Source organism: Paraphaeosphaeria sporulosa (genome assembly GCF_001642045.1).
Source record: "Paraphaeosphaeria sporulosa strain AP3s5-JAC2a unplaced genomic scaffold CC84scaffold_4, whole genome shotgun sequence".
In the NCBI taxonomy this organism is placed as follows: Eukaryota; Fungi; Ascomycota; class Dothideomycetes; order Pleosporales; family Didymosphaeriaceae; genus Paraphaeosphaeria; species Paraphaeosphaeria sporulosa.
This window is the reverse complement of record NW_017253363.1, coordinates 714,436-727,316: the sequence shown is the minus strand read 5'-3', so window position 1 is coordinate 727,316 and position 12,881 is coordinate 714,436. Positions and strand designations below refer to the sequence as shown.

The 12,881-nt window shown below is 55.0% G+C and overlaps 6 protein-coding genes across 6 annotated transcripts; 3 read left to right on the top strand and 3 right to left on the bottom strand.

Moving 5' to 3' along the window:
* Positions 1 to 385: 385 nt before the first annotated feature.
* Positions 386 to 1,691, bottom strand: CC84DRAFT_1163110 (S-formylglutathione hydrol). Its single transcript, XM_018178179.1, has 4 exons — positions 1,318 to 1,691; positions 1,041 to 1,261; positions 804 to 995; positions 386 to 748 (listed from the first exon to the last, which is right to left on the bottom strand). The coding sequence occupies exons 1-4, from the start codon at positions 1,577 to 1,579 to the stop codon at positions 560 to 562; spliced, it is 864 nt and encodes a 287-aa protein (XP_018037174.1). The 5' UTR covers positions 1,580 to 1,691; the 3' UTR covers positions 386 to 559.
* A 368-nt stretch (positions 1,692 to 2,059) lies between these two features.
* On the bottom strand, positions 2,060 to 2,477 carry CC84DRAFT_1088821 (RNA polymerase Rpb6; the record flags this gene model as incomplete). The annotated part of the gene is made up of 3 exons (XM_018174276.1): positions 2,060 to 2,096; positions 2,144 to 2,263; positions 2,314 to 2,477. Coding segments are annotated over 3 exons (321 nt in total), but the record flags the coding sequence as incomplete, so codon positions are not given.
* A 517-nt stretch (positions 2,478 to 2,994) lies between these two features.
* On the top strand, positions 2,995 to 4,754 carry CC84DRAFT_1185953 (uncharacterized protein; the record flags this gene model as incomplete). The annotated part of the gene is made up of 3 exons (XM_018180832.1): positions 2,995 to 3,058; positions 3,109 to 4,590; positions 4,675 to 4,754. The coding sequence occupies 3 exons, from the start codon at positions 2,995 to 2,997 to the stop codon at positions 4,752 to 4,754; spliced, it is 1,626 nt and encodes a 541-aa protein (XP_018037172.1).
* A 217-nt stretch (positions 4,755 to 4,971) lies between these two features.
* On the bottom strand, positions 4,972 to 8,291 carry CC84DRAFT_1163108 (patatin-domain-containing protein). Its single transcript, XM_018178178.1, has one exon. The coding sequence runs from the start codon at positions 7,807 to 7,809 to the stop codon at positions 5,167 to 5,169; it is 2,643 nt and encodes an 880-aa protein (XP_018037171.1). The 5' UTR covers positions 7,810 to 8,291; the 3' UTR covers positions 4,972 to 5,166.
* Positions 8,060 to 9,527, top strand: CC84DRAFT_1089406 (uncharacterized protein; the record flags this gene model as incomplete). Its single annotated transcript, XM_018174304.1, has 2 exons — positions 8,060 to 8,462; positions 8,542 to 9,527. 2 exons carry the CDS (start codon positions 8,060 to 8,062, stop codon positions 9,525 to 9,527), a joined length of 1,389 nt encoding a protein of 462 aa, XP_018037170.1.
* Positions 9,528 to 10,860: 1,333 nt separating this feature from the next.
* CC84DRAFT_1215829 (uncharacterized protein) lies at positions 10,861 to 12,750 on the top strand (the record flags this gene model as incomplete). The annotated part of the gene is made up of 2 exons (XM_018182750.1): positions 10,861 to 10,910; positions 10,956 to 12,750. 2 exons carry the CDS (start codon positions 10,861 to 10,863, stop codon positions 12,748 to 12,750), a joined length of 1,845 nt encoding a protein of 614 aa, XP_018037169.1.
* Positions 12,751 to 12,881: the final 131 nt, after the last annotated feature.

Below are 12,881 nucleotides of genomic sequence, written 5' to 3'. Positions count from 1 at the left end.
TGGTTTGGGTTGGGTGACCGCGCAATGAATCAATTGTGTGCGGTTAGGTTAGACCGGGCGGTGGAACCCAACCGTCGACGCGCGCACGTGCCAGTCGAATTTACGCAAAGTGCCGACTTTGCAAGTCCATCCTGGATCGTCTTTGGTTGTTCACATTGGTTGACGACTTTGACAGAGTGCATTAGCATTGCCAAAAAGAACTCCCAGATCTGAAGCGGGCCCAGTCGTGTGCGCCTAACGTACAAAACTAGACCGAAATTTGAGTACACTGTGTTATCCCATACATAGGTAATGCAGGGCGAATATACCAGCTGCGAGGAAAGATTGGCTCATTCACGATATGCAAGCTGTGGGCAATAGCTTATGTATGTTGGTAGAGTCAAAATCGAATTCTAATAACGCGTTCTTTCCGCTGCATGGATTCGTGTAAGACCTGAAATATTTTACATAAACCTTGGCCATCAGCGACGATTGATCGCCTGCTCAAAGCTTTGCCTTCGCTACTGAGTCGCTTCTGTAGCGGTTACTAACTAAAATTCCTGTGCGTGCAGTCAACCTACTAGACTCCCAAGTGCTTCGCCGCCCATGCAACGTGATCGTCTGCAAATGTGGCCATGAAATAGTAGCTGTGATCGTAATCGGGTTGCAATCGCAGGTTGATGCCCTTGTCATTGCCAGCCTCCTTAGCCGCCTCAATGAAGTTTTCGGGAAGAAGTTGCTTTTGCTTGTAGAAGTTGTCGCCAGTACCCTGAGCTTGTTAAGCATGCATCTTATGTGCACAAATTCAGCACATGGTAACGTACCACGTCAATGAGGATATCCAGTGGGCCTTTCCACTGTTTCACCAGCTCGGTTGCGTCGTGCTCCTTCCACTTCTGCTGCTGGTCCTCGCCAAAATAGCCCTTGAATGCTTTCTGTCCCCAGGGGGCGTTGATAGGGTTCGCTATGGGTGCGAATGCGGAGACCGACTTATACATTCCAGGGTTCTTGAGGAACTATTTTTTTGTCAGCTCGATCAAGCATTGTCATAATTGACATACAAGTGTAAGGGCACCGTGGCCACCCATGCTGTGGCCAGTGATGCTAATCCGGCTGCCGTCGAGCTCCTTGAAGTGTGCGAACAAAGCTTCTGGGAGCTCCTTGGTGATATACGAGTACATGTTGTAGCCCTTGTTCCACGGCTCCTTGGTTGCGTCGACGTAGAAACCGGCACCAGAACCAAAATCGTACGCGTCGTCCTCACCCTCGATTTTCAGACCTCCTGTTTTGTGTATTTAGATTGGCAAAAAGTTAAAGCTATCTGCATGCTTAACATACTGGGGCTAGTGTCAGGGTACACAACAGCAAGGCCCTTCTGACTGGCACCGTGCTGGAAGAAGCCCTTCTCGGAGCAATTGTCACCGGTGCATGTCAAGCCAGACAGATAAAACAGCACGGGAACCTTGGCGCCCGACTTCAGAGCTTGTGGCGGAAGGTAAAGGTTTAGGGCCATGTCTGTTCCTGTGCTAGACGACTGATGCTTCAGCTTTAACAGCTTGCCTCCAAAAGAGGCAATGGTTGCGGTGGTTTCGAAAGACATGGTGACAGCCGAACGGAGTGCGCGATAGAGATACGTGATGGCGGTAGAGGGGTGGTTGGTGCGATGCAGACGCGATTTGGGGCGCGGTCTGGTTTTGTTTCGGGGGTAGCTGTGACGTTGGGAGCTCCAATGTTAGACGCGGGGCATCTTTCCCCTCTGCTCGAACCCCACCATGACTTAATTGGGGTAAGTGATCCATCACTCAAAGCAATCGGATCCGCTTCTAGGCCCGCTATGCACCAAAGAAGTGTGTACATTCGGTCTTCACTCGGAGGGTATGTGTTAATGATCAATGTTGCGCCGTTCGCCGAGCATGCCCCGGTTTACCTCCCTGGAAACTCCACGCCAAATGCAATCCGCAGCTCGGCCCACCCACAGTTCTACGACGTGAGGTTGATACCATGTATTACCCCAGCATACGCTATGCAAATACCGACATTGCTACTTTATCGTGGCACCGCATTCGTCGTGTCTCTACCTCTATGTCAGGAGTTCCTCGCACGTCCAGTCCTCATAGCTATGTTGTATTAGTGCATTTCTCGCGCAGATGTGGCAGGAACTTACAAGCCATCGGGGAGATATCGCCGCACCACCAAAGGAATCTTCTTCTCGCGCAGTTCTTTCTGAGCAATCTCAAGAGGATCCGTCATGCCCTCTACATCAATGAGGACGGGCGCGTTACCGCTAAATTGTGTCAGCTGCAGTCCTTGCCAATTCTATAGCAGCTTCCGCACCTGATCTGCAGGGCGCGCGTTCCCAGTATGCGCGCCTTCTCGTACTTGGTCATGTACGGAGTCGTTGAGCGTTGGTCGTTGGGCACTTTCTTGGACTTTTCCGCCGCCACAGTGTTCTTTGCTTTGGCTGCCGCAGCCGCGCTCGGGTCACCGCTCTCTACAATGTTGTCCCCGTCGTGCTCTCTTTCTGGGTCTTCTTCCTGGCCCTCGCCGTCCGCGCCATCGTCGTCGTAAACATCAGGCTCTGCCTCATCGTCGTAAACGTCTATGCCACCACTAGTGAAGCAGTCAGTCAGATTTCCCTTTACGTATGCGTGCCTTGCTTGGGTCAAGGTCCGGAAAGGTCGTACTCGTTGAAGCCTCCCTCATCATATCCGTCGTCGCCGCCTCCGTAGTCAGACATGGTCGCAAGGGTGTAGACTTATGCGCTCGAGTGCACCTCGGTTCCGTGGCGGAGTTTGGGATCGTTGATCTGCGCGGAGAGGGATAAGTGTGACTTCAATGCACTATGAATGCCTCGAACAAAGATTCGCGAAGCACGGGCCTAAAACTCTGGGAAGCTGCGCGCGACCAAACCACGCTAGCATCAATGCCAAGATTTGTCTCCACTGAATTTTGTAGCCGGCCGCTCGACTTGTTCGCCGTTCCCGAGTGCCATATGACAGTCAGTCCCGCACGGCAATGGCGGCCAAACGCAAAGTTGCAGACTCGAGGGATGCTCCTCTGAGCAAAAAGACTCGCATTGGTACTCTCTTTGTTCCTTCCATCCTGTGACGCCCACTGACAGTTCTTTAGCAACCGGAAGCAGTGAGTCCACCAACGTTTCCGACTTCGAAGACGACTCTAGCGCGGGCTTCGATGCTTCCGCAGACCGCAAGGTCAACTACACAGAGAATGGCAAGAAACGAGCGGATAGCGAGGCGAAGAGGTCATGGAACTATGTCTGTGATTTCGAAGGCTGTGGCCAACGCTTCAACCGGCCCTGCCGTCTCGAATCCCACATGCGCACCCATACGAAAGAGCGCCCGTTTGCCTGCCCCCACGAAGGCTGCGATCGTGATTTCCCTCGCAAGGACCATCTCCAGAGACACTTGACCCACTTCCACGCTGTGCCCGAACGCAAATTCGCATGTGACTGGGAAGGATGCGGCAAAACCTTCACGTCCAATGGCCGGCTGCAGCGACACAAGGAGGTGCACGACTCCAAGTTCTATTGCACAGGCTATGCACCCTGCAAGGAGATTTTTCGAAAGCAAAAGACTCTCGACGCGCACATCAAGACGGTGCACCTGGAGACGAAGGCATATCCATGCACTGTAGTGGACGACTCAGGAATCTTATGCCCGCATGGCTATCAAACTGAGAACGGACTCCGGCGACACATGGCTAGCGCTCACACCAAAATGGAGGAGCCTAGTCATTTCTGCATGCTCTGTCCCACGCCCGGCACTGATTGCGAAACGATCACGTCTGCCACAGGCGAGACGGCATCTGTCCCAACAGAGCCATTGTCCTTCTCCACTGAAGTTGAATTGCAAGCCCACAACAGGGAAGTTCACCCACCGACCTGCCCCACTTGCGGTCAGGTATTCAGTAACCAGTCGAACGTGAACAGCCACATGAAAGCAGTGCACACGAGCCAAGGAGAGCAGCAGCTATTCCAGTGCCCATATCAAGAGTGTGGCAAGATGTTCAACCGGAGAGGCAATTTGAACGCACATGTCTCCCAAGTTCACGAGAACCAATATCGCTTCGCCTGCACCGCAGAGGCTATGCAGCAGTCTAAGCACCCCGATCTGAGTGGCTGGAATGGCGAGAATGCATGCGGTAAGCTGTCGAAGACCAAAGCCGCACTGGAGCAGCACATCCGGACGCACCACCTGGGTCTTCCCAACCGCAAGGCCACCCGAAAGGCTGCAAAGGGACGAAAACGCTTTATCCCCGAGCCTTCCACGCTCACCCTGCTCACTGGCGTGGGATACGACGATGGCCGGCCCATTACCTGCCTAGTCAACGGCTGCCCCAGTCGATTCGCACGCGATCGCGACCTGAAGCGACACGTAGTGGCTGAGCACAGCTACACGGACGCTGAGTGCGAAGCTGCCATCCTGGAACGCGGAGCCGCGCGCGGCGAACAATTCTGGATCGGTGGTCTCGACGACTTCGACCCCGTCTCCATGAGCGGATCTACCGAGCCTAGTGTGCCGCAGACGCCGATGCCATACTTCGGTAACCCGGCCATGGATACGGATATGCAAGGTGGATATGGCAATGTCAGTGAGGCCCCGTTCGATCCAATGCTTATGGATCCGAACCTGATCGGCTTCGACAACATGGACGTGGATATGAATGGGGTCGCAGCTGAGGGCGATGGCACCAAAGACCCAATATTGGAGTTTTTGGCGTCCGTTCAACCCTACAATGACCAAATGCAGGGCTGAACAGTCCTGCATGCAAGTACTTGTCACCTTGAAATACAGTACCAGGACAAAAGTCTGAGCATAATCAGCCTACGTATCACCTACCCTGCGATATCACGCTGTACGCGGCGCTGTTGTACTGGCGCTGTAGCGACACGATACAGACGCTCATAGCGAGCCCTTTCACGCGTATATGACCTAACGGAGTAATGGATATGAATGGCTTTTCTTCACGTAAAAGGCGCGTCGGTGTTGTCTATGGAATATTCTGGCACTCTAGATACCCACGGTAGCGAATATTGCAAAAAGTTTCTCAGTCTCGTTTCGTTCCCTCGCCAAATGCGTTCTCCATTGCTATGCCAAACCCGCTAAAAAAAAAACAGTAACAATACAATCCAACCATCGAAGAGTTCACATCCGACAAGCCCACTGCTTACCCCTGAAGCCCCAACCCCACCCCAACACTCTGCACCTCACCCTCATGCTCGCCCTCATCCTCATCGTCGCCCACATAATCTTCCAGCCCTGGATCATCGCCTGCCTCATCCCCGCCACCATCGTACCGCTTCCCAGCATCGCCAAAATCAGCCAAAGCCCCACCATCGTCAGAATCGTCATCTACAAAAACGCGACTCTGTCTCCGGATCTCCTTGAGGAGACTGCCGCTCCGACTGGGCGACGAGGAGCCGGAGGGCCGCAGTACGTGCTGCGACGGGCGAAGCTCGATCATCGAGTTAGGACGGAAATTGGCGTGCGGCGAGGGCGCGGGCGGGGAGATGGAGCGCTTGTTGCGGGGACCGGAACGCAATCTGGAAGACGAGGGAGAACTCGGTGCGTTGACGTCTCGGGGGGAGAGGGAAGACCACCAGCCCGAGAGGCGCTTGCCGAGGGATGGACTTCCGGGTATCGCGGGGTTTCCTGAGCTCGGATCCGTCTTGGTATCTAGGTGTGGCGGCGCTTGCTTCTGCTTGGTCGAGAAAGAAAAACCGAGGGGGAGGTCGACGGGCGTGCCCGGGCGCGAGGGCGCGGCGCTGGAAGAGGATTCAGAGCCGGAGAGGGGGTATGGTGCGACGTTTCCTGACGGGTCTTTCTGTGAGCGCTTGAGGAGGCTTTGGAGGTCATCTTCGGAGAGGACTGATACAAAGCCACCATCATGGCCGCTTCTGGGACGGAACTGCCGGCGACCTTGTTGGATAACGTGCTCCAATTTTGCGCGATTAGCGACAAACTTGAGCGTTGGAAACGTGCATTGCTGGCCGACATGTATCATGCGCGCCAGGCGCTCAGGCGTAGGGTCAGTTAAGATGTACATAAAGTCCGACGGAATGGTCTTTGGCCAAATGGTGATGGTACCACTGAAGCGTTGCAGCCAGATCTCGCTCCAGTCTTGTCCAAGTGGGCGGGGCAGCAACTCCAGGTGACGCAGCACCTTTAACCATTTGTGGAGGTCAAGCTTGATGTATTGCTCGAGAGCAGATCCTATGAAACCGCCACGCCAACCACGTCCTCTTCGATGCGTGACTGGCCGGCCAACGGTACCACGTGACGAGAAAAAGAAAATGTTGATGTGGGGGTTCACCTGACTGACGATGGAGAAGCGGACATTGAAGTGTAAATTGAGCGCCTTTAGAGGAATATCCGTCCGCAAACTGCCATCTTTCCACTTGTGTCCAAAAGAGTAAGGTGCCAGGGTGCCGTCCTTGTTCTTCTTCATCAATACGACAGGATTGAGAATACCGGGCACTGCTGCGCTGGCAAGCACTGCTGACCAAATCACACAATCCGGTGCTGTCAGGTAGTTTGCGAGAATCGTGGGCGAGTGTGGGTCACTCGGAACGCAGGAAACGTTGAGTATGCGACCCGTCCTCTGGTATGCTTCCTTAAAGGTCATGCTTCCTCTGGTGAACCACGCACAACGCTTCGCCCAATCGACGCTATCAAAGCGGGCCCCCGTTTGACGCCATCTCTTGAACCAGACCCAAAAGCTGTCGTGACATGCTGTGATGCGGTTTGCCAGAGCAGGGACAAGCAGCTTCTTCAGCTCATCATTGGTCCTCGTACCCAACAGACCTGCGACAAGTGCTCCTCCCGAGGTCCCTGTGATGACTTCGGGCAGGAGCCCTGCATCCAAAAGAGCTTTCGCTACACCAAAATGGTAGTAAGCGAAGGTTGCACCGCCTGAAAGACACAAGGCGGTGCGTCCGAAGTTGGTGCTCAAATGCTTGAACATGGCCCTTTTGTTTTCCTGGTTGAGCTGGGATGATTTGAGAAGAAAAGATAGCGACTTCTCCGCCTCGTCGGTGAAGTCTTGAAGAAGATTCTTGGTCCCATAGTACGACTCGGACCACAGACGGGGGTTCTCCATTCCGGCGAAGTTGTTCTTGATGCAGGCCTCTAGCAGGTTGCGCAGCTCTTCTGCGGCCTTTGTCTCGTTTGTTCCTCCCTTCTCCTCGGCCTCGGCCTTCTGCCGCAGCCTTACCATTTGCTGATGGACTCTGGATATTGTCTTGCTGTCGTAATATGCGTAGTCTGCCTTTTCTTTCCAAGCATCGTTGCCCAGATATGCGTCCAGCTCTTTGGCGCCCTTTATCCAATCCTCGTACGACTTGGCATTCTGCAGTTCGCGTCGCAAGCGCTGGCGCCGTCCGCGCCATGTGACGGACCGTTCGTAGGCATAGATGTAGAAACGCGTGAGGACGTAGGCGATGCTCAGGAAGGCAAGCCAGCCAAAGACGACGAGAAGCAGCGGGTATTTGAGCACCTCGTAGAAGATGCCCTCGCGTGTCTCATCCTTGCCGCGGCGCGGGGGCTTCTTGTTGTGTTTCTTTCGCTTCCTCACCCGCTGGTGGATGGGTCTCCAGTCGTTGAGCGCTGTGATGAATCTTTGGGGCTCGGGCTGGGGTGCCGTAAGGTCTTCGGTGGATGGCGATGTTTCGGGGGCCTGCAGCGCTCTCGCAAATTCGGCGAAGTCCTCCTCGTCTACGAAGTCGTCGTCGAAGTCGGGCAGGAGGGCCGTGTCAAAGCCGTCGGCAGAGTCGGGCTGAGGCCCGTCGGTCTCTTTCTTGTAGTCAGCCATGGGACTAGCTAGGTGGCGGGGGCTGCATCGTCGTCGCGCGTCGTTTCTGCGGTGCGGCGAGGGTTGGGCATTGGTCCCTCGCGCCGTTGGTGAGGGACGACGTCACCGGTGGTACCTACCCAGCCGGCGCTCGTGCCTTCGCCGACGCTCAGGGTCCACACCACTTTCACGCGTCTGCTCCGAGACTGCAGCACATGCACAGTCGCCTCGTCCGCCGTCACATCGACCGACCATCCGCGCATGTGAGCTGATGCGCATACACCTGCCTGCAGCCCATGGCGTCTTCCGCCCAACCTTCGCCGTTCCATCGCAACCGCGTCTGGTGACGCTCGCTATTGAGACATCCTGTGATGACACGAGTGTGGCCGTCCTGGAAACAAGGACGCTGGGCAGACCCATCACCACCGCAGCGAAGCTGCACTTCCACGAGAAAGTGACGTCCAACAATGCTGCCTTCAACGGCGTCCATCCGCTCGCCGCGCTCGAGTCGCATCAGGAGAATCTCGCAAACCTGGTGGCCAAGGCGATCAAGACGCTGCCTGGCAAGAACGGGCATCCCGATTTTGTTTCAGTCACACGGGGCCCAGGCATGCGCTCAAACCTGTTCACCGGACTCGATACAGCAAAGGGCCTCGCTGCGGCTTGGAAGGCGAGTAGCGGTGCTGGAACCACGCCGAGGCACTGACGCTCATATTGTGCAGATACCTCTTGTCGGCGTCCACCATATGCAAGCCCATGCGCTAACACCACGCTTGGTGGCGGCCCTCGATGCTTTTGAAAATCCCGCGCAAGCTTGGGAGGACTCGCCTGGTGTTTCTCACGGAGAGATTGCCGTCGCGCCCAAGTTCCCGTTCTTGTCCGTTCTTGCCTCCGGCGGCCATACTCTCCTGATACATTCAGCTGCTCTTACAAGACATGAGGTGTTAGCAAGCACGAGCGACGTTGCGGTGGGAGAGTGTTTGGACAAAATAGCACGCATTGTGCTTCCGCCCGATGTGTTGGAAGATGCCAGCAATACCATGTACGGTGCGCTCTTGGAGCGATTCGCCTTTCCTTCAGGCAAAGCTGCGCAACCAGCTTCGTCCGACCCCAGAAGCGCCAGCGAGTACTGTCATGATGCAGCGTCGCGCTACGATTACCGAGTTCCAAAGAATCACGAAGAAGAATTGCAACGGAACGTGTCTAGGTGGGGATGGGCCTTCAATCAGCCACTTGCCAAAGCAGGCGGCGGGACGAAGAACAAGAGCTTGGAAATGAGCTTCTCTGGGCTGATGACCGCTGTCGAACGCGCTGTTCGGTATGAGCACCATCAGTCGACCGGCAAGTTGACCAAAATAGAACGTTCAGCTCAAGCCATCAGCCGGGAGGAACGACGAGACATGGCCGAGTTCTCCATGCGCGCAGCATTCGAGCATATCGCCGCACGGGTTGTACTTGCTCTGCAGTCCACCCCAGCAGAGTCTGTTATTGTGGCTGGTGGTGTGGGCGCCAACTTTTACTTTCGCTACGTGCTCGCGTGTAAACTTGTTGCACACGGGTATGGCGACGTGCGACTGGTCGTACCTCCGCCACACCTTTGCTCGGACAACGCGGCGATGATTGCTTGGACCGGTACCGAGATGTTTCGCGCCGGACACCGGGACAATTTCAACATTCGCGCTATACGCAAGTGGCCACTCGATATGCTGCTGTCCCCACCTGTTGAATGGACTACTTGAGCCACGCTCCGGGGCGAATCCGTACCTGAAAACCTTGTGGATGCGATCACAGTGGCCGATACAAAAAACTGGATCTTGCGGAGCGGACCTAATCCTGTCGCAACTCACTCTACTATACATTTTTAAAAGTATACCTCAATGATGTAGCGTGAGTGTTGACAACAAAGGCTTACTACAGGAAGTCCAGTTTCATGGTCAGCCACCGTGGATCACTCCCAGGTAGGTTTCATATCCGCACTATGAGTAGCACGCGGCCTGGTAGTAGGTAGGGGATGTCGATCAACCCTATTTGACAATCAGTGACTACCCTCCATTCACCATATGTCGCCATCATCCACGACGTTTGCCTACAGTACTGAGTCATGTTGGCCTCCGTATTGCCTACCCTGGGATATCACACTGTACTGAGACTTTTGTCTTAGTACTGCGTCTTCTTCGTGAAGCCAAGCCAGTACATGCGAGGCTGGATCATACGATGGTCCACTCGGGGGCTGATAAAACCTGGTCCTGTCAAGGCGAGCCTGCGAACACTTTCAGGAATCGACTGCAGTCGCAGTCACTGGTCTTCACCTGGTGCCAACCTGATTCGGAAACAGGTCCCATGGAATAACGTCTATCGCAGGGGTCGTAAGTAAAGATACGAACGATATGCCGGTTGGGGCAACTGTACGCCGTTGCGAAACTTTCTCCGACTAGGAGATAGCCGAAGACGATCCTTAAGGAGTTCTAGATCGTTCTCCGAAAAACATTGAAAGTTGTAGATACTCGGATGCAGCGCAGGCTTCGATCTGGCCCTGCATCTCGCCAACGATTTACCCATGTCACGACAGTTCGGCTGCAGCCGGGTCGCTCGCGCGGCCTCATCAAATATCCAGCAATTTACATATACAACCAGTACTCTATTTTCCCAGTATTCGTGTCCATTACGTCGAATCACTTTCTTATTTAGTTTCAGTCGTCGGGACGCAACACTAAATATAGGTCTTCTAATCAAGAGAGGAGCAAGCATCATCGTGGTCCCCATCCAGCAAGCTTTCTTGGGGTGCAGCTTGAGATGCACGGTTGGACCTAGAACCAGGAACAGAAACCGCTTGCCTCTGCATGGACTGAAATGCCAATTTTTCATATGTGGCACGTGAAGGAAAGCCCGGAGAGACGCAACTGAGTTGGACGTTTCGTATCTTTCATTTGGTGTATAGTACTTGGGTTGTGTGACCTGGAGAATCTTGAGTGATGGCCGTGGTCGAACGTCATATAACAACAACGACTCTCGCTGTTTTGAGTGCACGTAGATCAGCGCCTGCTTTCGACTAGGATAGCAAGTTGATACACGATGGCGCCTTCGCGGAACACCGTGCTTGCTTTGCTCGGTCTTGTTGCGAGGTAAGTCGACTCAGAAAGACGTGAGATCGTCACTGACTTAAGAAGCATACAAGCAATTCCGGCTGCCTTGCCTGAAGCGCAGTTTGGCATCGGCCCGCCACATTATTCGATCAGCTGGGACGCTCCACTGCCTGTGGCGACCGATGATCCAGAAGACCCAGAAGAACCTGAGTACCCTGCGCCGACGCCCAGCGACCAGATCTCTCTTGGCCAACCATCGGCTACCATCAGCTGGGACGGGCCATCAGTTCCAACTGAGGATCCTGAGCCTGAGTACCCAGAAGACCCGGAAGACCCTGAAGAGCCTCTGCCGTCACCATCGGACATCATCAGTCTGAACCCGCCGACCTACTCCATCTCGTGGGATGGACCTCAACCGCCTAAGACAACCAGAAACCCATGGCCACAGTGGCCACCTCGACCTTCGCACAAGACATCAACCAAGAAGACCTCATCTAAAGGCTATGTCAGTGCTACGGTTAGCTGGGCCCAAAAAGACTCTCAGACTCAGCCTAGCGATGTCATCAGTCTCAATCCTCCCACCTACTCGATCTCTTGGGATGGACCTACGCCGCCGAAGACTACACAAAAGCCATCGCCACCAAAGCCTACGAAGAAGCCATGGCCTCCCAGACCTACAGCTAAGACTTCTACCAACGGCTATGTAAGTGCTTCCGTTAGTTGGGGCAAGAGGGACGATGGTCCATCCTACTCCATCTCCTGGGATCCTCAACCACCGGCGACTACCAGGAAGCCGTGGCCGTGGTGGCCCCCGGCTTGGACCTCGACAAAAGGCTATGTCAGCGCATCTGTTAGCTGGGGCAAGCGACAGGAAGGCGAGGACCCGGAACCCACGGATTTCCCGAGCTTCCCAGATGATCCAGAAGACCCAGAAGATCCCGAAAATCCCATCAGCTTCCCTGCTGGGCCTCTGCCCACACCTTCAGACGTCATCAGCATCCAACCTCCGCAAGTCTCGTTCAGCTGGGGCAAGAGGCAAGAGGAGGAGCCTGAACCTACCGATTTCCCCGAACCAGAGAACCCAGAAGATCCCGACAGTCCTATCGGCTTCCCGGGTGCTCCCGCACCCACACCCCCAAACTCTATCGGTATCCAGCCTCCTCAGGTCTCCTTCAGCTGGGGAAAGCGTGAAGCTGCTGCTACTGCGCCGTCATATAGCCTTGGAAAGCCCACTGCTTCAGTCAAGCCGCCAAAGACCTCGAAGTCGTCGAAGTCGCCAAAGCCACCGAAAACCACTAGCCAAGCATGGATCTCGTGGGGCAAGCGACAAGAGGACAACGGTCCTACGGAAGTCTTTCCCCCTGCGCCGACCCCAAGCGACCAGATCACCTTCGTTCCGCCCACTGCGTCGCTCTCTTGGGGAAAACGCGACGCTGAAGCGCAGCTGCCCACGTACGGCCTCGGCTTCCCAAGCTTCTCCTTTGGCTTGCCGCCGGTCGCGCCTTCCTCTGCATACGTCAGCTGGGGTAAGCGCGACGACGACAAGAAACACCCCACGACTCTCGTGACACACAAGACTCGCCCGACGCTCACTGTCACGGACCATATCCCGACGTCCAGCGCATGCCCCACCGTCACGAAGACAATCGTGCCGCCGTGCGTGCCGCCTACGTGTCCTTATAACTTGGTGAGCTGCAAGGTAGGCGAGGCGCAGGAGGTGGAGGTCAGGGCGATTGAGAAGACGATTGTCACGATCACGACGGTTGCGAAGCCGAGCCTGAAGCCGACGGCTACGAGGAGCGTGTGCACGACGAGCACGGTGGTTGTGAATGTGGGTTGTCCGACGTACACTTGCGTCCCCGGGGGAGAGTGCAACTAGGAGTTTCTTTTAGCTTTACTGTAGCTTGTCAATAGTCACGCTCGCTGGAAGGTCAATATCCATCAGATTTTCTTGTTCAATACTGGTTGACCGTGTGTACATTGCAATCGCGTCTGACTGACTAACCCTCG